This window comes from Psammomys obesus, unplaced genomic scaffold (assembly GCF_907164565.1).
Source record: "Psammomys obesus unplaced genomic scaffold, mPsaObe1.curated_primary_1811, whole genome shotgun sequence".
NCBI classification, from domain to species: domain Eukaryota; kingdom Metazoa; phylum Chordata; class Mammalia; order Rodentia; family Muridae; genus Psammomys; species Psammomys obesus.
The window spans coordinates 3,924,841-3,950,129 of record NW_026585987.1 but is presented as its reverse complement, the minus strand read 5'-3'; the positions used below and the strand labels follow the sequence as shown (position 1 = coordinate 3,950,129).

General features: G+C 41.2%; 1 protein-coding gene across 1 annotated transcript; it reads right to left on the bottom strand.

Annotated features, from left to right (window-relative positions):
* Window positions 1–12,207: 12,207 nt before the first annotated feature.
* Sub1 (SUB1 regulator of transcription) lies at window positions 12,208–24,336 on the bottom strand. Its single transcript, XM_055601062.1, has 5 exons — window positions 24,252–24,336; window positions 22,060–22,132; window positions 19,327–19,449; window positions 14,902–15,010; window positions 12,208–12,539 (listed from the first exon to the last, which is right to left on the bottom strand). Exons 2-5 carry the CDS (start codon window positions 22,129–22,131, stop codon window positions 12,460–12,462), a joined length of 384 nt encoding a protein of 127 aa, XP_055457037.1. The 5' UTR covers window position 22,132; window positions 24,252–24,336; the 3' UTR covers window positions 12,208–12,459.
* Window positions 24,337–25,289: the final 953 nt, after the last annotated feature.

Sequence of the window (25,289 nt, the reverse complement as noted above, 5' to 3'; positions counted from 1 at the left end):
TTAAACATCTATTGGATCTACAGAAAAAGCACAAACGAAGAATCCAAATTTTTCAGTCAGGACTGGAGACTCCAGTTCTGAGGAGCCCAGCTGAAGAGTGGATAGTATTTCCTCATCCTGATACCTTTATAACTCTTCAAGATCTCTTCAGTGGATTCTTCCTCTATGAAAGACTTCTGCACCTGACAGGAAAAAGAATGAAATCTGCCTATATCCAAGTGACATCACCTTGTGTATTAAGGTTTCCAGCCGGGCACTGGGATCAGGAGTCTGATTTCTAGCCTGTGTATCTGTTCTGGCCTTATTTCAGGCTTGCTCAGACTCAGACTTCCATATTTCACTAACGTCTACCTTGTTTGCCACTAAGCTTGAGTTAAACGTGGTAGGAACACCTCTGCCAACTGTACCTTAAAACAAGCCCTTTCTCCCTCAAGTTACTTTTGTCAGGGTGTCTAGTCACATTAACAGGAAAAGAAGCTAAAGCACTCCATAAAAATGCACTAAGTAGGGTAGCTCCAGGCCTGTGTAAATGTGTCAGGAGCAGGGAGCCCTCAGGGAAGGCAAAGATGCTCCCCCAACCCTTCCATTGGCTATCCCCAAACTGTACACTTCATCATAAACTAATAATGAAGTAAAGACAGAGACAGGAAAACCTGCAATCTCAGCACTTGTGTGACTGAACAGGAGGCTTGTGAATGTGAGGCCACTCCGGGCTGCATGGGGAACCTCTCAAAAGCTAGCTAGCCGAGGCAGAGAGAATAAGACTGGCCTGGGCTTCTAAACTCTCAAAGCCTGCTCTCAAAGCTTCCTGTAAGGCCATGTCCCCTAATCCTTCCCAAAAAGTTCCACCAACTGAGACCAAGTATTCAAACACATAAGCCAATGGAGCCATTCCCATTCAAACCACCACAGACGGTTTGGGGAAAGCACTTTGCCTCCAAACTGTGTAAGTAAGAACATCTAAGCATACATGTATGCATATATATTTCTACAACTTAATTTCAAACAGCAAGACAAAAAAAATGTGAAATAAGCCAGGCAGTGGTGATGCATGCCACTAATCTCAGCACTCAGGAGGCAGAGACAAGCAGATTTCTGAGTTCAGGGCCAGACTGGTCTACAGAGTGAGTTCCAAGACAGCTACACAGTAAAACCCTGTCTCAAAAAAAAAAAAAAGATTGTGAAATGAGTGAAGAATATGAAGAATATGCATCCTATACCATTTGTTCAAATTTCTCATAGATTTGAAATTTATGGAGATAAAACCAAGCCCAAAGTGAAAAAGAAAAACCGTTCAAGTGGAGCCGGGTGTGGTGGCACACGCCTGTGATCCCAGCACTAAGGAAGGCATCTCTGTGAGTTTGGGCGCAGGTCTACAAAGTGAGCCCAGGACAGCCAAGGCTAAACAGAGAAACCCTGTCTCAAAAAGAAACAAAAATACAAAAGCAAACAAACAAACAAAAACCAGTTCAAGCGGCTAGTAAATTGAAGCGTAAGGGTTAGGGGTTTGGAAGTGTAATAGTTTAGTTGGTAGAGTGCTTACCCAACATACACAAAGCCCCAGGTTCAATCCCCAGCAGCACATGACAGCCCATATCTATAATCCCAATACTCTGGAAGTAGAGGCAGAAGGCAGAAGTTTAAGGTCCACCTCTGTAGCAAGTTCAAGTCCAGCCCGGGCTATATGAGAATCTGTCTCAAAAAGAAACAGAACACTAAGAGTGAGAAAGGTCATCTGTGATATTATGTCCATAGTAGAGGCACTACACTCAGAAAACTCCCAAGATTCCTCAGTGCAGACTAAGGTCCTTCTTTCATTACAGAGTCTCTGGTGGAGACTCCTGAAAAGAGAGTTGCTGGGATAAGTCTAACTTAAGGGAGGGGGAAGGGAAAACATGACGGTTGTTTCTGTAGGTTAAGTCCAGGAAAATCTGGAGGTTTAAGCTTCCCAGCCCAAATGCAGCCATCTTCCCTCCACCCATTGCCCTCACTTTAACAGAAGAAACCTGGGGAGCCCTTACAGGCTGTTCGCCCTGACAGCCAACCCTGACCTTGTCCGTCCCAGGACTGCTCTGCAAACACTGGGAGAAAATTCAGAGATGTCACAAAGGTTCCTGGCTCTTATTTCTATGTATGTGACCATCTTTTTTTTTTTTCTTTCCTTGAATAGCTTTATTCCAATGAAGAGTCTAACAATTTAATCAGCCCTATTTATCACAGCTCCTGGGTCTAACAAGTTGTGGTTGCTGTGTCAACTTGACTAGATTTAGGGAAACTCACTTAGCTAGTTAAATATGACAGCATTTCCAGAAGAGAAGGAAGACGCTCTTTCCCAAACAGGGTAGGCCCTACACAAAAAAATGTTCTGTTCCCCCCCACCCTGTCCTCTCTCCTCTCTCTCTCCTCTCTCAAAGCTGAACACCATCTTTGCTTGCCTTGGACACCAGAACTCTAGGTCTCAGCCCTTCAGCCTCAGACCAAAAGCTTTCCCACTAGCCCTGGTCCTCAGCCCTTCAACCATGTCAGCCTAGCTCCTCTGTTTCTCCAGTCTGCCATCCTAAGAAGGACCTCAAAGCTCAATGATTGGCAGACACTAATCCCAGCACTCGGGAGGCAGAGGCAAGTGAATCTCTGTGAGTTTGAGGCCAGCCTGGTCTATATAGCAAGTTTCAGACCAGCCAGGACTACATAGTGAGATCCTGTTTAAAAACAAAAACAAAAATCGACCTTGATAATTATGTTTCCTAACAAGTCCTGTCTTTACCTCACTAATGGAGAAGGCTTAACGGAGACCATGAAGACTGTTAAACAACATAAAAGTCAGTAGGCCTACTCAATATTTCAGGCCCAAAAGAACAGACAAAGGGTTGGCTAAAGAAAATAAGTTGGAAACTCAAGAGGTCCCCATTCTGTGAGACCCACAGCGAGTAAAGGCGAGTATGAAGGGAGGATGGAAGCCAGAGGCACAAATGCCCGCATTTATGCCTCTCCCTCTCCTCTCAGAGCTCTACACTGGCCAAGGCAGAGGAAGCTGCCAAAACTGTGCTGCCATGCACATCCTGGGCAGTTGGCCAGGTATGAATGAGTAAGAGGGAATCTGAAAGGATTCCAGAAGGCAAGAGAAGAGCCCCTGAGTCCAAACCCAATGATGGAGTCACTACCATTTGTGTAAAGGTGGAAAGAAAGGAAACAAGGTCAGAGATTTTGTATTTTTCTTCTTTTCCCCAGCATAACTTCATTAATGGTTAAGCCTCTGCACGCACAATGCACAGGGTGCCTGGCAACCAGCAGAGACCAGGACAAAAGGAAACCACAGCCCTTATGCCCAGGCACAGTTCCTCTTCCTACTTCATTAGCTCTGACCAGGTATGAAACCTGACTAGTGCGATTCACTTTTCCTAGTTTAGTCTAGAGCAGTGGGTCTCAACCTTTCTACTTCTGTGAACCTTTGATGCAGTTCCTCATGTTGTACTGACCCCCAACTATAAAATTATGTCATTGAGCTTCCTAACCGTAATTTTGCTACTGTTATGAAGTGTAATGTGAATCTGATTTATGACCTCCCAAGGGGTCACAACCCACAGGTGAAGAACCACTGGTCTAATGGATCAGCAAGGGCTCGCCTGAGCTAGCTGGAAGTGTGGACAGCTGCTGTTTCTGCTGCTCTGGGGAGATGAGAGATGGATTTAAGAAACCCAGCAAGATTCACTGGGTCAGATGCTAATCCTAGCTCATGATGCCAGACAATGAAAACTAGGGCAAGGGTGAGTCAATAAAGTCCATCGCTAAATCAATAAACGGAGAATCCTGCCACACAAGGACGGAAGTATATATGGGCTTAAGGTTTTGGAATTAAGAGTTCAGCTATTCTCTGGAAACCTCAACTTCTTCATGTACGAAATGTTGTCTAGCTCCTTCCTTTCTCATAGAACAATAAAATTTAAATGGAAAAATTAATTCCTAAAAGCTGCTACTATCTATGATTCTCCACCCTGGCACTCAGTAAATGGGGGCTCTTGGCCCGTGTTTTCTGTGCACCAGGCTCTCCACAGGGTGGTTTACAGTAAGGGGTAAGTCATATAAATGTGGTAATGATTCTAAAATTTAAAAAAAGTCAAGCCAGTCTAGTTGAACTTCTTTTCTATAACTAAGGAAGCTGTCCTAGGCATTCTTAAAGTGTGACTTCCCACACACTCCCAGTTATTGCTAGAGTTTGAAAAGAAAAGAAGACAAAGCTGTGAACCGGCACGGTGATGCATGCTTTCAATCCCAACAACCCAGAGGCAGAGACAAGAGGATTCCTGCTCATTCTACCAGGTCTACATGGTGAGTTCCGGGCCAGTTAGGGCTATAGTGAGATCCTGACTCAGAAAATAAATACATAAATAGAAAAATTAATTAGCAAACCCAGGCTTAGAACCAATTTTAGACTTATTTTTAATGTGTGTGCCCATCAACCTTTCCGGGGTTCTTTTCTGATGAGAGTGGCTTCTATTCCAAGTAGCACTATGAAGGGCTCAAATGTGTTGAAATTACCAATTGTTTCTCTAAGAGCCTCCTCTGCCTAATAATTAATGGCTGTAGAATGAACAAGAAGCCACTTCTCATATTCAAAAGCAGCAGAAATGAGTCACAGGTAAAACATGAATCTGGTTATGGATGCCTGGATAACAAAAATCCTTTGTTACTAAGAGCTCTGAAGAAAGCCTTAGGGCTTCTGAAATTGTTTTTAGTACAAACTTGAACCCCAGGAGGTGCTTTCAAACCTGGGGTATAAAAATGAGCTGATGTTCTAGGTGGCCCTTCTGTAGTCACACCAAGAAAACACAAGAGGGGAGGAACATGAAAGTAGCTGACTCGGTGTAAGCATGTGATAAAAGAAGGCAAGGCTCATTCCCCTCTCAGATGCCCACCCTTCCCCCACATTCTTCTATGTCCTACGCATGGGCCACCATCCCATGCCGAACTTCACAGCCTAATGTTCCAACCATGCTCTTTCTCCCTCTTTTGAACAAACTCCACCTTTCCCCACTTGTCATCAGCCCCAGTGATCTTCACTTTAAGGAATCTCAGAAATGACAGTTCTAAAAGTCAAGGAAAAACCTGAGACCTGTCAGAATAAACCAAAAGGCATAATCAAATGATCCCTGACCCTGGAATGGAAGCTTTTGCTAGACATTGGAAAAATAGACAAAATTTGAATGGGGTAGCTGAGCAGAGTATTTAAGGGTTTCTTTTAACATCCTTATAGAAACATGCCTTTTTGGGAAATAAAACTGTTGTGGTTTGAAGGTGAAATGTCTCCCATAGGCTCATATGTTTGACCACTTGGTCCCTGGTGGCACTGATTAAGGAGGTTATGGAACCTTTAGGAGGTAGATCCTTGCTGGAATAAGTATGTCAACTGAGAGGGGGCTTTGAGGTTTTCATTTTCAAGACATTTTTATTATGTCATAACCTTCCACCCCAACTCCTCCCAGACCCACTCCCACTCCTGACTTCATGTCTCCATTTATTTTATGACCCACCTCGACCAGTTTGTGCTCACCTGATTGCTTAGGGGTGTCAAGCCATAACGGGGAGCATGGTCAAATTATCGGGGTTGTATCCTTAAAGAGAACTGACTCTCCCTCTCCCAGAAACCACTAACTGTTCCTCAGCTACTGGAGGAAGACAAATGAGCCCCCCTACCCTGTCCTGAGACACTGCCTGGCTTCATCATAGACAGGCTGCTGAGTTCCCAAGTACAATGCTTCTGTCCAGACCACAAGACACTTTCACCAAGGTGCTCCCTCACTCTTAGGTCTTCCCTAACTTGAAGTTCTTACAATCTTTCTGCCTCCTCTTCCAGGATGATCCCTGAGCCTTGGTGGAAGGATGGGGGGGGGGGGGTGTTGGATGGACGTCCCATCTGTGGCCAAGCATGCCACAGACACTCTGTATTGTTATGAGTTTCTGCATTAACCTGTGTTGACAGCACAAAGATTCTCCGAGAACAAAGCTGCACTAAGTTATAGGTATGGAGAAGCAAATTTAGAAGATATTTTGATACCATGACCCTTTAGTAACATAGCAGTAGTACATGCACTACTAGGGACTATGAACTTCCTAGCCATTAGTTCTTGGCCGGATTTACAGAATCAGGTACATTTTTTCCTGCGCACTGGGCCTTAACTCCAATCAGAAAGCCGCGACATCTGTCATTGCTGCACCTATGGCCGTTATCTTGGCACACCAGTCACTGTAGTAGCTCACAGAACTCACAGTGCAGTAAAACTGTTGCTTTTTCTCCCCCAGCAGCCTACACTGCACCTGCTGGTGCTATCAAAGTTGGCCTGCAGACATCTTCACGGTCAATATAAACCTGATTTCCCCACATCCTGCTACCAAAGAATGTGATGTCTTCAGCAATGGGGTCTGAGCGGTATCTTTTTTTTGATGGTGGGGGAGGGGTGGAGAGAATTTGGGACACCCCTGACCAACAACTCAAGGGGAGGAATCGCATACTTGACACTGGACTTTTTGTCAACCTATGTAAGGTAGCTCCAATTAAACTCTTGATTATAGACAGACAGATACATAGATACATAGGTAGATACATACGGAATGACAGATAGATGGACAGATAGATATAGATGTATTTGTACATTTAGAAGTCAGTGTTTCCAAATGGCTTTCTCAAACATCCTTAGTGTTATCCCTCCCCCCCAAATCCCTCTACTGCCCTACATTCTCCCCACCTAAGCTTCCCTCACCACTGGTCTGGCCACACTTGCTGATCTTGCTCTGCTGCTTGCCACTAGAAGCAATGTGATCAGCCAGATCGCCACTCCTGCCCCATGCCTTCTCTACCTGCCATATCTTCCCCACTGTGATGGACTCTAAGCCATAAATAAATAAATAAATAAATAAATAAATAAATAAATAAACAAACAGCCCTTTCTCCCTTAAGTTGTTTCTGTCAGGGTATTTTATCACAGCAATAGGAAACAAAATAAAACTAAGCCAAAAGCTGACTCTATCTTCAATAGGCTAGATAAAACTGCAACTTCCTAGCACCATAGGGACACACTAACATCACCACATACAATTTTAGATATGTTCTAGTTTTTGATGGTATTAGTATTTGGTCCAGTTTTTCTGAAACAAGAAAATTATTGTATCCATCTAACTGAGGTTCAGAGGTAAGAACATTTTTGTCAGAATTGGATAAAAGAAATGATGTATATCATCACCTAATTACAGTAAGTTATCCAGGAAAGAAATCTGCTGGAAGCCATGGAAAAGGGCAAGCCGATACAGAAAACAGGCTATTTCCCTTTTCACCTGCAATTTCTCCCTCCTGTTACACAATAAAGCAGGCTTGGGGACCCTTTCTAATAAGCACTAGTCTGTGTACATGTGCCCTGAGAAAGGGGACCCTATTGCAGCTGCTTCCACAAACAAAAAAATGGAGGACTGTATCAGCAATGTGAAACCCAGCACCAAGCCAGAAGGAACACATGAACACCATAAGGTCAATGAAGAAGAGAAAATGAGTCACCAGGAGTAGGTACTTGAAACCAAACAAAAACCTAGCTCTCCATGTCAGTGGTTTTCTAGCTCTGGGACCCACTCAACCTCAATAGTCTACACTGGTTGGCAATAAAACTTTGTCCCCAATTCAGACATTTTCTGTGCCAGTTAATTCTCAATTCTTAATTCAGGTTAGAAGAAAATAACCTAAACTCTAGCCTGCAACTCTAAGAAGCCTATAAGTAAAACAGAAACAAGCAGGGCCAGGTCACTATTACTCAAAGACTGACATGAGTGTAAGAGCAATTCTAGAGACTATGAACTCTGAGGAATTTATGTAAAGCAGGAGGGCTGGAGCAAAGACGCATGTGGGAAGATACTTACTTGTGGGTATAATGTTCTTTTGGAATGTGTACACCTTACCCTTGTTCATTCAAATGCTGATTTCTCTCCCCCACTCTATCTGGTTTTAATCATTGCATTGTGATACTTAGTCTATGCATTACCTGTCTCGTTTGTGTAAACATGCCACCATTTGTTCTCTAAAATGTCAATTAAAACAACCAACCACAATGTTGAGCAATGGAGAGGATAGGGTGGGACATCCTTGTTCAGAGTGGGAGGAGAGGAAGGAATAGGAGGGCAGAGGAAGAGAAGCAGCAGGAGAGAAGCTGGAGAGCAGAGGCTGGAGGAGTGATCTTGGAATGACGTGGAGAAATGAACCAGACCTAAGATATCACTAAAAGCAAGTGTAATGGTGAATCTGAATGGTATGAAACTGTGGGACTGGAGGTTTAGGATGGAGTATCTATTGCCCAGCATTGTGTTCTAGGTTAACTAAAATAAATCCTAGTCTCTGTGTGGTGATTTGGTTAAACAGCTGTTTGGGATTAACTGCAGCTTTACTAAAAGACATATCAATAGTAATTAATCGCCATCTACAACACTTACCTAATGGACATCAACAGACTGTTATGTAGTAAATAATCACATATAACATATCCCATGTTTGTAGAGGTGACTTTCAGTCACATTGAATTACAATGCATCTTTGCATATTTGACTGTTAGATTGTTAACTGCAGTGAGGTAAATTCTAATAGATTCTGGTATTGTCGTCACTATTGAGAAATCTCCGGTCTCAATGTTGTATAAAAATTGTTAAAACTATCTTTTGGTTAATAAAGAAGCTGAAGATCCAGTGACTGGACAGAAGAGAGAGTAGGCAGGACTTCCTTTCCCTGTCTGTGGGTCCCAGATAGACGGGGAGGGGTCACCATGGGGGAGTTGTCATGAACACAAAGATAGCACAGACCGCTTAGATCAGTATCTGCCCAGTTATGGTGCGTGAAGCTTATTAATAAATATAACAGGTCTCCATCTCATTAATTGGGAGCTAGAGCAGGCATAAAAAAAAAAAAACCCTTTAATTTCAACATTTGTAAAATCCCCTTTATTCTATTCTTTGACCCTTACTACAGAAATTTCAAGTACTTTTTTTTAAACTTTTTACTGGACACTTAATTTCATGTTAAAGGTCCTTAGTTTGTCCAAGACAGCCAAGGCTACACAGAGAAACCCTGTCTCAAAAAATAAAAAAGTCCTAAGTTTTTCTCCATGGGTTTGTCCCTTTCAAGTTCATAAACAGGCAAATGAGCTCTCTATATAACTACAAAATACAATTTGACAAGAATGAAACAGATTTTATAAATGAAAATACTGTGGTAGTTTGCATGTGAATGGCTCCCATGGGCTTATATATTTGAATTCTTGGTCATGTGTTGGAAGTGTCACTAAGGGTGGGCTTTGAGGTTTCAAAAGACCAACCAGACCCAGTGTCTTTTCTCCGGCCGCCTACAGATCTAGATGTAGAACTCTCGGCTACTTCTCCAGCACCGTGTCTGCCATGCTCTCTGCCTGGAAGATAGAAACTAAATCTCTGAAACTGTAAGCAAGCCCCCATTTAAATGCTGTTTTTTATAAAAGTTGACTTAGTCCTGGTATTTCTTCACAGAAAAAGAACAATGGTTAAGAGACATGGCAAGGCATCAGACTGCAAAGCATTTTCAGGATGAAAACTTAATGCTGTCTGTATAGACCTTGTCATTTGCATTTTTTCCCATTTGGATCAGTGGTAGCAAAATTAGGCCCACACCAAGTCCCAGAGGTTTTCAGATTTAACACTCTGAAGCTAATCCAGACTCTAGAGCCTTCACAGAGAAAGATTATTTGCTATTAAAACCCATTCAACAGATAAAATTACTCATTCATCTTTAGGAGTGTGAAAATGGGATAACACAGAGGGTACATTTCTTGTTTTTATTTCAACATTTAAAATATTCACAGGTGGAGTATTAGGTTCATTGACACCTCCATGGAAGATGTATCAAACAAAGCATACAGGCATTCCACAGTTACAGAATTATATACTTATCACTATATGCATGTTCACTACAGTTTATCTGGAAAAATGCTTTTCTTAAAAAAAAAAAAAAAGTGTTTCACTACATTACTTTCCATTAAAGGTGAACCACAAAGAAATTCAGAAGAGATACCTAAATATAACTCAACAGTTCTTAAGATATTCAAGCTTTTATGGCAAGCACTGTGCTGACATTCCTGTCAGGCACACTTACATAAATGTTCAGTTCCTCCTCCTTCCCTTTGTAGCCAGACCAGGATGCATTTCTTCCATAGTTATCCCTAAGTTGCTGTCTCCAAGATATTCTGCAGAACAGATTGCTTATCACAGCATCTTGACTAGGTAATGAGGTAGTATTTCCCAAGTTTTTAGGTATTTGTGAAGCAAAACAAAATAGTTTTTCTATTTCAGATTTCAGTGATTGTGAAAATTGGCCAAAGGCTGCTTTTCCTCTAAAAGACAAAGAGGAAAACCCTTGCTGTAGATCATAGTAAAGGGCAAAACCTGAGGGCAATTATAATTATTTTAGCATCACTCATAAGCTACTCATGCCTCAAAATGTCCAGCCTTCTTCCTGGGAGAAAACTATGGTTAGTGTTGTCACAATCACCTGGAAGATGGGCCTCTTAACTATGTCTAGAGAACTATCTTACTCCTTTGAGGTGGAAAGACCTGCCCGCTGTGAACAGCACCAGTCCATGAGCTAAGATTAAATGACAAGGAGAGGGAGCTGAGCATGCAATCACTCCTCTCGGCTTCCTGACTACAGACGCAGTGTGTCCAGAGGTCTGGAGCTCCTGTTATTGTGACTTTGCGACAATGGACTGTTGACATGGAACTGTGTCAGAATAAACCCTATCTCCCTTAAGCTGCCTTTGTCAGGGCACTTCACCACAGCAACAGAAAAGAAACTAAGACAGTTACTGAGGAGAAGAGTCTGAACGCAAAACAGATGGACTGTACCCTCCTTTCTTTTCAGTCTGAGTTAAGTCTCTACTTTTAGCCTAACTCTCCTTTCTACACACACATAGAAAAATAACAACTCTGGTATAATACCTAACTCTGTAACATTAGTGAATGAATTTAGCTACCAACCTAACAAATGATGCCAGAGAAAGCTTTTCACATGGAGATTTTATTATGCTAGTAATGCCTAGGCAACAGGTGACAGCACCATCTCCACAAAGCAGATAGCTGAAATACATACATGTCCTCTGAATTCATGGCCTAGGAAATTTTACCTACTCTCTTTCCCTCTTCACTACACCAAAACCAAAGTTTTACGTTCTTACTACCCTTTCTCTAAATGGCAAGTAAGGACTACTTCACAAAGCTAATTATATTAATGAAATGCAACATAAAGGGAGTACCTTGAACATGTTGGTACCTATCAAAAGAGAAATAAAAAGTGAGATTTCTTTCTCAATTTGCACTAACATACTCAGTTACCTAAAGCCAGGCAGTGATGGCACACACACCTTTGATCGAAGCATTCGGGAGGCTCTGAGTTTGATGCCAGACTGGTCTACAGAGTGAGTTGGTTAAAATGAAAACCAATGAACATTTCTGTCAAACTTAGTTAAGATGAAGTCTACAAGTCTCTTGTCCAGATTAACTATAAAACAGCCAATTCTAAAAACTGGCCACATAACTCTTAGATTAAAGCTCAGTGACATGTCTGACTACATATAATCCACACTCATTATTAGAATATAATAGTAGGCCAGCAAGTTTCACAATTTTTACTAAAGTCTAATCTAGTTTAATATCTGACTTGACATCATCCCAGCATGAATGTTTACTAAGTAAAAGCTCATCAGACATCAAAGTCACTATGTTCTGTAGATTAAGAAACACCTGCACAGAACACTATGAATGACATACACTTGCGAGTTCTCATACAAGCCATGTTACCACACAGGTATCTGCTAATATTTAACACAGTAGACTTAGAAGACAATATTGACAGTTTGACTTTCCAAATCAGCATACTGTATCTGCGTAAAGAGTGATTAAAACTTGACAATGAACTAAGTTACTAAGGAAAGTGAAGGAAAAGTACTGTGGTTGGAGAAGTACTGGGGAGGAAAATTCAACAAACCTGGTGGGAAAAAAGATTGAGTGTGCATTTCACAAAGCAATCCTCTAAGAAGCTCAATGCGATACAAATCCTTCTAAATATAAAGGCCAAGTCAACAAAGTGCCTACAGAGGTTGTTCTTTTGGCCTTAAACAGTAACTTTTTTTTTTTGATCAAAAAAGGCTACAACAGTTAAGATTGTAATGATCTGATTTTATTTTACACTAGGTAGGGAGCACAAAGCAATCCTCTTTAATAAAGTTGACAATTAGCTTCACTTAGAACATTTTAATAATGCACATTTAAAACAAAGTATTCACCTTACAAATTGTTCTGCAATCCAAATATACAACAGCTTGGAAAACAACATTTAGAAAACAAAAGCCAATGTAAAAAGACAGATTAAAACAACTATAACAGTACAGGTTTGATATGGCTCAGACTTTACAGCTTTCTTATTGCATCATCTATGTCAGAGATCTGTTCCTTCAGCTGGCTCCATTGCTCCATGCTCAAAGCAATACCTAAACAAAGTTTAAGAAATACAAGTTAAAAAAAATTAAGCCTTCTAGGAGATTTTGGTATTTCCAAATATTTGTATCAAACTGCCATTTTGTGAATTTTTAGTGCTGAGGACAGACCCAGACCTCACACATGCCACATGCACCCTCTGTCACACAGCTATCTCACCAGCCCCCAAACTGCCATTTTGAATGGCACAATACTAGAACATTGAGGTTTTGTGAGAGCTATAATGAGATACTAACACCTCATATTTGCTAGTCACAGATTCAATTCTGTATTCAGTTTAACTTCCAACAACGCATCTACATAATGCCTATCTTGACCAATAAGACTAATGATAACTTGACAACATTTTACAATATAGGCAGGCAGTCAAAAAGTCAGGATCCAGATTTGGCATAAGACATTGGCATTATTATATCCTGTCTCTTCCAACATTTGTTCAATATTTTCACCAAAATTCAAGTTGTTCCGCTCTGTGCTGAGTTCTCCCATAAGCATCCATTCCACTTTGGGAAACTCCCTAGAAAGTGACTCATGAGGGACATGGCAGAATGCAGAATTCAGCTATAGGTGCAATTACACTCTGGAATCATGCTATCAGAAGCAAAACCAGTCTCACCATCACTTGCTGCACTTTCTAGGCTCAATTTCTTAATCAATGAGACTTAGACATCAAAAGGTGGTTATAATATATTAAATCAGGTTATATGACACCTTAGCCTAACACCTAACACAACTAATGTATTTTTTTAGAAAACTGCTAAGGAGAACATAAAATTTCAAATGAGAATATAATGAGCACATTGTAGAAAGGCTTTGAGGCTAACTGAATTCCTTCAAATAAATGTTTACAAGAATAAAATCTAGCATTAGCCACTTCAGAAAATCCTGAATGAAAACTCAGACAGGAATTCAACAGCAAACATAAAAATGGAAGTTTTTAAAACAAACTCCAAACCTGCACGAAACAAGTGCCATCTTTAACAACAGGAAGAGAAGGAAGCGTATTTTTTTCCTTTTACTAAAAATCTGTCTCACAGCCAGGCAGTGATGGCACATGCCTTTAATCCCAACTCCTAGAAGGCAGAGGCAGGCAGATCTCTGAATTTCAGGCCAGACAGGGCAACTCAGAGAAACCCTGTCTCAAAACAATAACAAACAAACAAACAAACAAAAAACACAGAACAAACAAGCAAACAGATGTCACACTTCCTTAATGAGTACACACATGTGTACATGGGTGGGCCTAGCTGGGCCACAGTGTTTACAACACTTTAGGCAGTACCCATTCCCTCCTACTCCCTCATGGGTCCTTACGGTACCTTACTGGCCCAAGAAAGCGGCTTTTCATCATCATGTAACTCCATAAATTTTAGATTGTATAGTAGGTAATTTTTTAAGTTATTAGCATAATCATACACAACAGTTTCCCCATGACATTTTTGCACATGTATCTAATGTATTTTGATCATGTTCTCCCTCCACTCCCCTCTCCCCTCTCTAGTACTACTGTTAATGACCCGCTCTTCCCCGACAGTCCCCCTTCTGCTTATGCCTTTGTCTATGAGTCTCACCTCGTTGTTCCCGAGTGAGAAGTTAACAGTTAATCTTGCCTATCAATTTAATGGATTTAGAACCATCGTGAATACACCTCTGTGACTGTGTGAGGAGGGTGCCTGCAGACAGGTTAAAATGAAGGAGGAAGACACCCCCTGAATATGGCACCATCCCACTCAGGCCCAGGATGTGATAAAAGGGGGAAACCAAGTGCAGCATCAACACGCTGGTCTCTTCACTTCCTGACAGGGGCCCCAATGTGCCCAGTGCCTTATGCCTCCAGACTGAACCAAAATAAACCTTCCTCCCTTAAACTGATTTTGTCTAGTATTTGGTCACAAGAAAGGTCACTAAATACAAGCTGGCTTAGCAAATGTCTTCTAGCTTACTGGTGACAGAATAAAATGTTTCAACATGCTAAGAGGCTTAGGATGGGGTGAAGCACCAACAGTAAGAGGACAAAGAAATTCAAAGATTCTGTATTAAAGAATATCCTGTTGGAGCTAATCCAAAGGAAACACTAAACCAAGGATTTTTCTGTTTCTCATTTTAGAGTTTCCCAAGTAGTACCTAATCTGCCCCAGAACTGATATAAAATCAAAAAGAAAGGTAAAGTAAGTTAGCAATCAATTTAAAGCGACATTAGGCTGTTGTTTTCCTAGGTCATGACAAATCGATTATAAAAGAATCAAGTAAGTACAAGTGAGTAAGGTCAACCATTTAACCTGTCTGTACACCTGTAACAATTTAAGGTAAGCATTCAGTCAACATTGACATCAAATTGAAGAAATGAAACCTCACCTTTTCTCCCTGGTTTCATTTCACCTTCAGAGTCCAGCCAATATTCTCTGATATCAATTAGAACTTTTCCTTTAAAGTCCCGAACACTGACGTATCTCATCTTTCCAATCTAGCAAAGGGGGAAAGAAAGCAAGCTCATAAAAACAGGTTTCAAATTTACATTTACAACTTCCTGGAAAATAAGTAATCAGCTGTAAATGAGAGCGGGGGGGGGGGAAATCACTGTTAAAAAAGACATACTGAAACAAAGCAAATCTCCACTTTCTAATCATGATAGCATGAGAATGACTTCATGCTTCAGCTTCACGCTGTCTTTCTTATTCTCTGCCTTGCCTTGAGAGGGTCTCTCACTGAACTAGAAGCTCACTGTTATGGCTAAATTGGCTGGCCACAGAGTACTCAGGATCTGCCATCTCTGTCCCCAGTGCTGAGATTACAGATGACCTGCAGCCAAATCCAACCACCTAATGTGGGTGCTAAGGATTCAAAGACATGTCCTCATGTTTGCACAAGCATTTCTACCTCCAGAGCTATCTTGTTTCAACCTCACTTTTAAATTTATGAATATTAATAAAATAATACAATTGCTAAAGCAAATAGAATGGATGTCCTTTGACAAAAACAGAAACATAACATGTTCCAATAATCCCACTTTGGGGTATATAACACTCATGTAGTAATAGTTAACAGACTGGGTATCTTCTGAGAAATACGTACTCAGAAGACTGCTGTGTGAACATTAGTAAGACACTTTACACAACATGGTACCAGTCCTACAGTATCCTCACTATATATGTGCCCTGTCATTGACTGAAACTGGAGGAGGCACATATCTGTAAATCCAAAAAAACTGGCAGTAGTGTCTCCCAAGAGATTTTTGCACATCCATGTCCTTAACTGCACTAGTCATAATAGCTAAGAAGTAGAAGCAACCCAAAAGTTCATCCTTGATAAAAACAGAAACAGAATGTGGCTTACACATTCAGTGGACACTATTCAGCCTCTGTCAATTAAAAGCTTCACAATACCTACGTTAATAAATTTTCAGACCATGTTAACCATGACTGATGGAAAAACAAACAAAACAAAACAAAGGTCATGGGGCAGAAGAAAAAAGAGAACACAACCCCAGGATGCCAAACCTCATCTTCAAGATGGAGGACTGATGGCTGCCAAAGGTTCTAACCAGCAGAGGCCTGCCTCCCTCCTGACTATGTTCACCCAATCTATTTCATTATGTCTCTTAGGTTTTCTGCATGTTTCTTCCCAACTCATTTTTAAACTACGCTGCGTTTTAAAGGGTTCCATTTTTCCTAAGCTTAAAATAAAAGATCACTCACTATACTTATTAAAGCAAAGAGCTTAGAGCCAAAATACAGCCTTACAACTCAGTAAATCAGTCTGGTTTTTTTTTTTTTTTAATAGGAAGAGGAAAAAAAATGAAGACACTGTTCCAAACACGTGAAAATAGACAAAGAACATTATCAAAAATACACAAAATTAATGCAAAATAAAACCGCTGAGTTCCCAATACACACCTTTTAAACTAATCTGGATAAAATGTAAAAGACTATGTAAAATGTTATAACACCGAGGATGTGGAGCAACTGGAATCCTATACTGCCAATGATAGAATAAAATAGACAACTTACTTGGAAAATAGTCTGACAGTTTCTTACAAAGTCAAATATATACCTATGATTCAGCAAGTATTTTTACCCCTCCCAAAGTATCCATAAAGAAGCGTACTAAGAATAATCACAAAACCTTCATTCCTAGAAGCTCAAGACTCAAAAAGAAGCCAAATGCCCAAGGTGAAAAGAGATTACAAAATAATCATTCATAATGACATCACTCAGCAATACAAAGGAAAACTAACATAACAGTAGAAAGAGCATTTAGATGGCTCTTTAGTACACAATTAACCTAGTGATACCTTTAATATAAGATTTTAGTAACATATCTGTGGTATATAATTTTCTTGATAAAAATGAATGTAGAAAATAGACAGCTATTTAAAAACTTTTATAAAAATCAGTGGGCTTATTATTTTCTCTTCCCATAACCCCATCCTTTATCTTCCTAATACAGTTATGAAGCCACTATTACTAATAAAAATGCAGGTCTCCTTTAGTATTATGCAATCAATGGTTCTGTGAAAGGCATCTCAAAATACAAAAATTAAATAAAAAATTAAAAAAAAAACCACACACACAAAAAACCAAAACTCTTTTTTCCTTAGTGAGAAAAATCATCTCCTAAAAAAAAAAAAAAAAAAAAAAAAAACCAAAACAAAAAAAAAAAAACCATTTTCCAAAAAAAAATCTCTAACAAAAAAGAAACTTTAAAATCCAGTTTCTGGTTTCCTTATAAAGTTAGAGAGAATAGGAGAGATAAAAATCTAGAGACAAGAAAACACTTGTGATCCCACCCTTGGGAAGTCTAGAGGCAGGAAGATCACAAGGTCAAAGCCTCACTCAGCTACAGCAGCAAGTTCACAGCTACCCTGAAATGTGAGATCCTATGTAAAAAGACCCACGCAAGTTAAAGGGCCAGAGATTAGCTGGACACAGTAGCCTATGTCTGTATTCTCAGCACTTGAGGAGCAGCAGGATGGCTAAAAACTCAAATCTAGCCTGCTCTATATAATGAGTTCCAGGCCAGCCAGGACTATATAACGAAACCCACATCTCAGACTCCCCGACCATGCACCAGGCCAGAGGTGTTGTTATTCTACAAGTAAAACAGAAACAGAGTTAGCACAGCTGATAAAGAAAAACTAAGACAGATACTTAGCTATGAAACTGGATATTGCAAAGCAGCTCTTTACAAACACTAAGAAATGCTACAGCCAATTTTACATTTATCCTGCTCCCAGTTTCTTCTTGTACCTAAGAGTAAAATTCAAACGGCCCTGGAAGACTTGCCCTTCATTCTCTTCACCAAATAGACCCCTGATACTCAGCAAAACTATACAGGCTTCAACCACAAAAGCTCTATAACTCATACATAACTCCAGCTCTTTTCCACTTCAAGATATTAACTCCATTACCTGTTCTTGAAAATGCTTCCTTTGTCCACACACTTTGCACAGCGCACTTAACCTTCACATCTTAAGCTTCAGATGCCACTTCTTTAATGAGGTTCTCACACCTACTCTCTCAAATAACCTGCCCACTACTTCTCAGGCCTTATTGTAATCTTTATTGTGCATGTGTGCGTTTGTGGTCCCCTTAAATTCCGTGAGGTTACAGACCACATTCCACGTGGATTACAGAACCTGGCAAACCCTGAATGGAACACAGAACAGTGCAAGCATCCAATTTAATATTCGTTCAAAACAATACTAGAATTTTTTAATTCCTCAGTACATACCTTCACCTATGTGAAGCCTATTTGCTATCAAATTAACGTTTGCCCCTAAACTACAGTGAAGTCACAGGATTTAAACTTGTAACTAAATAATTAATCTATGTTTTGTCTAGTTCTTGCTTCCACTACTTTTAGTTTTCTTTCACCATCTTATCTCAATGTAAATCCTCTTTCTTCTCCCATGGTCCATGAAAACTTCTCATCAGCTGTCATCTGCATCCTCACTTTGGTTTACCCTTTCTTTCATGGTTGGCTATTTACTGGAGCATATGCAGTCGCCAACAAGAATGATTCCCAGCCAAGACGTCCCTGTGCTACCAGAAGCCCCTCCTCAAGGGATCACATTCACTATCAGGTCTACCTCCTAACTCCACAGCTTCTGTCCTCTGGTCCATTTTTCATTACCAGCTTTTTAATCATCACTATCTCTTCCTTATGAATACAGATTGAAGTCTACTACCACAGCAATCTCCCAGCATCATTTACTCACATGCTTCGTCTCATAGATCATTCTTAAACAGTAAAGCAAATACTGAGTTACTGAAAACACATAATAAACTCAAGATGCAAAACTAGCCCTTTTCCTGTGTTTTCATTTCTCACTTTATTCAACTCACTCTCCTTTTCTTAAGCCCATATTCAAGACCTAAACACGCTACGCAAGCACTTTACATATATACTATACCCCCAGCCTTCTGTTTCTTTTGAAGCCTAAGTTAGGCCATTTCTCCCAAATACTGTCAAACTTAAAACTTTCCAGTCAAACACTCAACCAACCTACCCAATTTGCTTCCCAAATGTATAGTTCTAAATCTTTTGGATTTCTGTAACATTCAGATTTGCATTGTTTAAATATAACAAATCTACAGACTTCTAGACTTTATTAGAAGCCCAGAATTGAACAAACTGCCTTCACTTCCTACTTGTTTGTTAATAAACATCACTAGTCAAGAGGATTACAACAGAGACTGTGATGTGCTATCATATCAAGACTTTCTAGTGCTCTTCAGTTCAAGGCTCTGTTCCACTGGACTGAATGCAATCCAGCCTTACCTGAAACATGTTGTCATCTCTGCTGCTGCTACTCTGCTTGGAAGATGCCAGAGCTCTAGAAGTCTCACCAGGTTTTTGCTTCTTCACAGGTTTATCTGGAACAACCTGCTTTTTCCTCTTTAACTTAAAAAAAAAAAAAAAAAAATACACACATGTCAAATTCAAAAGACTTAATTATTTTAAAGAGTTAAGGAGCCAAAAAGTGTATTGATTTATTAAAAGAAAAATATGCACATTAAAAACCCTATCTGGCAGGGGAGGGGGGATGAACTTGTAGACTAGAGATCATACAATACTTCTTTGGAAGAAGGGAGGGTAGTGGAATGTAAGTTTTAAATAAACTTTTAGAAACCAAAATCCTACTAAAAGCTTTCCTTTTTTCATTTCAAAAACAAAAACAAAGTACAGTGGTACGCCCTGTCACCCTGACTAAGGTTGAAGCATGAAAACTGAAGATCAAGATCGGCCTCGCTATACACGGAGACTGTCTCAAAACACAAACCAACAAAAGCAACATATCTATGACTAAGCCATGAATATTTATTAACTCCTTGTCTATTCCAAAAGGAATCTGAACTGTTTTCAAGAATGAATGCTTTCAGGCTGGACTACATAGTAAGTTCCAGGCCATCCAGGGCTAATTATGAAACCCTGACTAAGGTGGGGGGCATGCTTAGGTAAATGAAGTTATTATTTTATGCCAGCTAGTATTTTATGAAAATCAACAACTCAAAAACTTCAACACAAAGAATACTGAAGATACAGTAACTTAAGACTAGCACTCAACCTCCTAATATTTTAGAAGCAGCACTAGCTTAAAAGCATATATAGTCTCATTCTCAAAATGAGCTAATGGTTTAAAAAAAGTTCCAGCCCAAACAGTAGAGGGCAGACACATTCCTTCTTAGTGAACAAGTACAAACTATTTTAATATTACTAAACTTACTGTATTAAATTTGATGAAGCTAGGTTTAGAATACACATAAATAAGCTATGCAAATAAAAAACATGAATACAATGTAAATGCTTACAGGATTAATAGTACCATGTGAGACAAAATACAAACAAAATTCAGTTCAGCAAGCAGAAGGTAATTCTCAGGACTGGTACATGCCCAGCAAATAACCTCATTATAAATGACACTGATACAAGTTCTAAAAAGATTTCTTCATGTACAGCTATGTATGATGTTTGAAGCTTTATTTAACATTATAAATGATACTATATTCTATCTTTACATTTATAGGCTTCAACTTTCCCTGATTTTCCTATAAAGAGCTCTCTTTTGTTAGGCAGTACAAAGAAGAAAAATAGCTTTAAAATTTTAAAAAACAGAAAATGAAAAGAAAGGGCAAGAGGTGGAAAAGGGAGAAGGGTTGCTTTAAAAAGTAAATAAATAATAAAACAGGGTCCCCAGTATCCCAGGTGACCTTGAACTGATGGTCCTCCAGCTTCTACCTCCACTGTGCAGTGCTGGGCATCAAAGCCAGGGCCTCCGGAGTGCTAGGCCAGCACTCTGCCAGCTGAAGCTACCCCATCAGCCCTGCCTACTGCTGTTAAAGTTTGTGAACCACAGGCCTATTACTTATTTTCCACAAAGCAAGTTAACAAATACTGGTGAATACAATCTGTTCAACTTCTAGGATGTGAATGAAGTCTTAACCACAGATGACTTGCTCCGTTACATTTCACTGGCGTGACCAACTAAGAGGAATGAAGTTGGCAAAACAGCTGTCACCTAATGCAGAAAAAGCTTATTCTGACAAGATGGGTAATTTTGTGTTTGCTATGCTAGATGTCTTTTTACTAAAAGCAAGTAACTTTAAACTTAAAATGTACTAAAACTAACATTCAGTAATTTGGGGAAGAAGGAAAAATGACTGAAAAAGCTGTCCAAATGAATGTTTTCATTCAAAACTTCAGTCATGCGGCCCAATAGCAACTTACTACCCACAGGTTAGACAGATTTTTGGAAATTTTACTTATTACTGTTTCTTTGTGTATGTAGTATTTGTTATGTTTGTATGTGGGTACATGAGGTCAGAGGGCAAACTAGGTGGAGGTGATTCTCTTCTCCAAGCATGTAGAAGGGACCAAACTTAGGTTGTCAGGTTTAATGACTGAGCCACCTCAGCAGCCTACATGGCAGATTTTTGAATGACACAGATTAAAAATGAACAGCAAGTAGTGTCTTCGGCCTGATTCTAAGGAAGCATTGCTGTGACTTTGTTAAAGGTGTGCAATGGAGGGCTTATTTAGTCTGAGATGGGCCTCTACCATTGAGGCTGAGGGATAAGAGTCCAAGGTCAGCCAGACAACTTATGGAGACCTTATCAAAAATGAAAAGTAAAGAGGACAGAGATCTAGCTCAGTGATGAATACTTGCATGGGGTGCACTGGGACCCCCAGGCTGAAGCCCAAATATAGCACAAAGACAACTTAAGTCTGATTTAATGAGTCTAGAATCTAATATTCTATTCAAACGTCCACTTGCCATTTTCCCTTACAAAAATATTCTTGCTGATTCTCTTTCTTACATTCTGATCTTAGCATTGGTAGCACAATCCCAGCCCTCAGAGAAATCTGAGGTGGTTGAAGGTAGTCTGGGATACGTGGCAAAACCTATCTAAAAAGACTAACAGGACTTTCACTTTAAAACTGGATGTTGACATTACAGGAATTAAAGAACCACAAATTTTGTACAATAAAAGTATTCAGTATAGTAAGAGTCACCTTTTTTTCAACTTCGCTGTCAGAATCACTGCCTGAAGAGCTTGAAGAAACAAGTTCCTTTGATTTAGGCATTCTGAAAGAAAAATGACATTACATGAATAATTTACATGAATAATTTACCTTCATATTAGCTCTCTCCCCAGTCAAAAAAAAAAAAAAAACAACCAGAAGTCCCATGGCTCATTCTGCCTTTCACGGTACTGGAATCGTTTAACTGAACACAGGTCTAGATAGCAAATAACAAGCACAGCCAAATATTCTGAACCCAGTTAGGACAAAGAAACAAAAGCCATGTGCACATTCCTTCGCTTTTCTCCAAGTCAATGGGTCTTTTTAAGAATTGATTTTAGAGGTTATAAAGCTTATGGGGTAGACTGCAATAAAACAGCTGAGAACAATTATTTTAAAATCAAAAAATTAAAATCATGATCTTATCATGAGAGGACAAGATCCAACATAAAACAGCTTGTCTAGGAAAGTATGAAACCTAATTAATTTTGCGCTTATACATCATCCTTTACCTGCTTTGTATACACTAATTTTTACTTTGTGACCACACTATCAAAATAACAGGCAACAATCAAGAGTTCTCAAATGTTATGCACCATTCTCAGCATTTTGCAATGATTTTCTTCTTTCGGATGTAAGTAAAATTTGAAGGCTTCATGTGTCGGGCAAAACTCAGCAGACAGGCACGCAGCACAGCGTTTGCTGTTCACTTAGTGCCCAAGCAGAAAATAAAGGGCAGACCATCTCAGGTAACCCAAGTTTCAGTGAATCCTAAGGCATGTCCGAACTCCTTTTCAAGATGGTGGTTAATACCAAGGTAGCAAAAAGCTAAAACTTACGGAACTATCTTTTGCCCTCTCCATTTCAATAAACTATTAAGTTCTGTATGGCTTAAAGGGCCTAATAAACACTCTGTAAATGTTAAAGACTTCAATTTCCCCCTCCCACGTAAATATATATATATATATATATTTATATATATATAAAACCCAGCTCTCTACAGACCAAACTGGAGTTCCATGTTCCAAAATAAGAGGTCAAGGCAAAACTGGGCTATCCAAAGCCTGACCATTATTCAAATGAAGCCAGGAAGGAGCACAAATGGTTAGTCCAGCAAAGATAATAAACACAAGGCTCATAACCAGTTTCATTTGCTTTTCCTCTTATTTCACAACCTAATCTCAGAAATCAAGTTAGTTTTCCATGCTAGCAGTTCACACGCAACTACCTAAAACCTGTCTTTAAGAGAGAATTAACTTGAACATAAACAATTTTTCTCTTGCAAACAACCAGCCATATCTATCCTCCATTAAGAAGAGCTGTCTAGGGAACTAAAATTATTTCAAACAACCACATCATTATCTAACCTAAACCTGCCCAATAAGAAAACAATGTCATGGTAACTTAAGCCAGACATTTCCCTGGATTTTGACTTTTAACTCTAATGAGGCTTTTCCTGGGGCGGTTTCTTTGGGGGTGGGGAGGAGAGCTTCGTAATCGAGCAAATGGTAGCTAAAGGGGTGACCGTAGAGTTTACTCGGATCGCTCGGAGACTTTCGTGGGGGAGGAGAGGTGAAGACATCCCAGAGCGCGAGGCACTACTAGGGGGTGAGAAGGCGCGGGGCGCGGTGGGGGTCCCGGCCAGGCAGCTCCAGAAAGCCCCGGGGCTGGGGCGAGGGCCGCGCTCAGGAAGGGGGCGTGGGGCGCCGAGGGCGTTCGGGAGAGGAGGGCCTTGCGCCAGCGCCATCTTATCCTCTCCCGGGAGCCCGGCCGTGCTCGCCGAGGCGCGGCCCCCGCCCCTCAATCCGGCGGGGCCGCGGCGCCCCGGTACCTTCCCGAGCCTGGGGGTCGGGGCTGGGGGTCGGGGAGCACGGCCCCGAGGCCGAGGCCGAGAGCGCCTCCGCCCGGAGCCGCGCCACATTGTCCGAGGGCCGCGCGGCCCTCGCCCGCTCCTCGCCCGGCCGCACGCGCCCACCGCCTCCGCTCGGCTCGGCTCCCGGAGCGGCCGCCACATGAGGCCCGCGGCGCGGGGGCAGGGACGAGAGCGGAGGCCCGCTGGGGCTGCCGGTTCTCGCAGCCGTGGCGGGCGAGGGGAGGGAAGGGGCCGCGGCCCCCCGGCGGAGAACCTGGGGTCGGCCCGGCCGCGGCCTCGAGGAGTGGGGCCCGGTGGCCCGCGCACTTACGCTACGCTCCTGCCGTCCAACAGCCGCTAGCTCGCTCGCTCGCTCCGGACTGACAGAGAGCCGGAAGTGACGGCAACTTAGAGGCTCTGGCCCCGCCCCATGGCAGAAAGGACACGTGACGGGGCGTGGCCTCGCCACCCAACCGACAACCGGCCCTTTCCAGGGCCTTAAAGGGACCGCCACAGATCCTGAAATGGATGCTCCTAAAAGGGAGATGGCGCCACAGTGAGATGCTACACTGCTTGGACCCTGCCCTGAAAGAGAATGAGGTGCAAATGAAACATGAATGACCAAGCACGAAGCTTTGCGCTTGCTGTCCAAATGCTGTACTGAAATGAAGCAGCTATACGGAGAAAAAACAATGTGCCGACCCACTTGCCCACAAATGATCCTCCTGTTCCACCTTTAATATCTGACCCAGGCTGCTAAAAATCTAAAGGAAGCAAGCCAGGGAAGCGCTCTGTTTAATTCCAAATAGTCCAAGAAATCTTGCAGATGTCCTGAGCCATGGAAACTTTTATTTCTAAAATGAAGTTCTGGGGATGCAAAGTAATTGTGGTTTGACCATCAAATGCCCCTGTGGGCTCATTTATTGGGGACTTGGTTGTCAGCTGATAGCCTTTTCAGAATCTTTTTTTTATTTTTATTAATTAGTTTATTCACTTTGTACCCCCCCATAGTTCCCTCCTCTCTCCTCCTCTCCCAATCCCACCTTCCCTCCTTTTCCCCACCCATGCCCCTCCCCTAGTCCACTGATAGGGGAGATCCTCCTCCCCTTCTTTCTGATCCTTGTCTATCAGGTCTCATCAGGACTAGCTGCATTGTCTTCCTCTGTGGCCTGGTAAGGCTGCTCCCCCCTCAGGGGAAGGTGATCAAAGAGCAGGCCAATCAGTTCCTGTCAGAGACAGTCCCTGTTCCCATTACTATGGAACCAACTTGGACACCGAACTGCCATGAGCTACCTCGGTGCAGGGGTTCTAGGTTATCTCCATGAATGATCCTTGGTTGGAATATCAGTTTCAGAAAAGACCCCTGTGC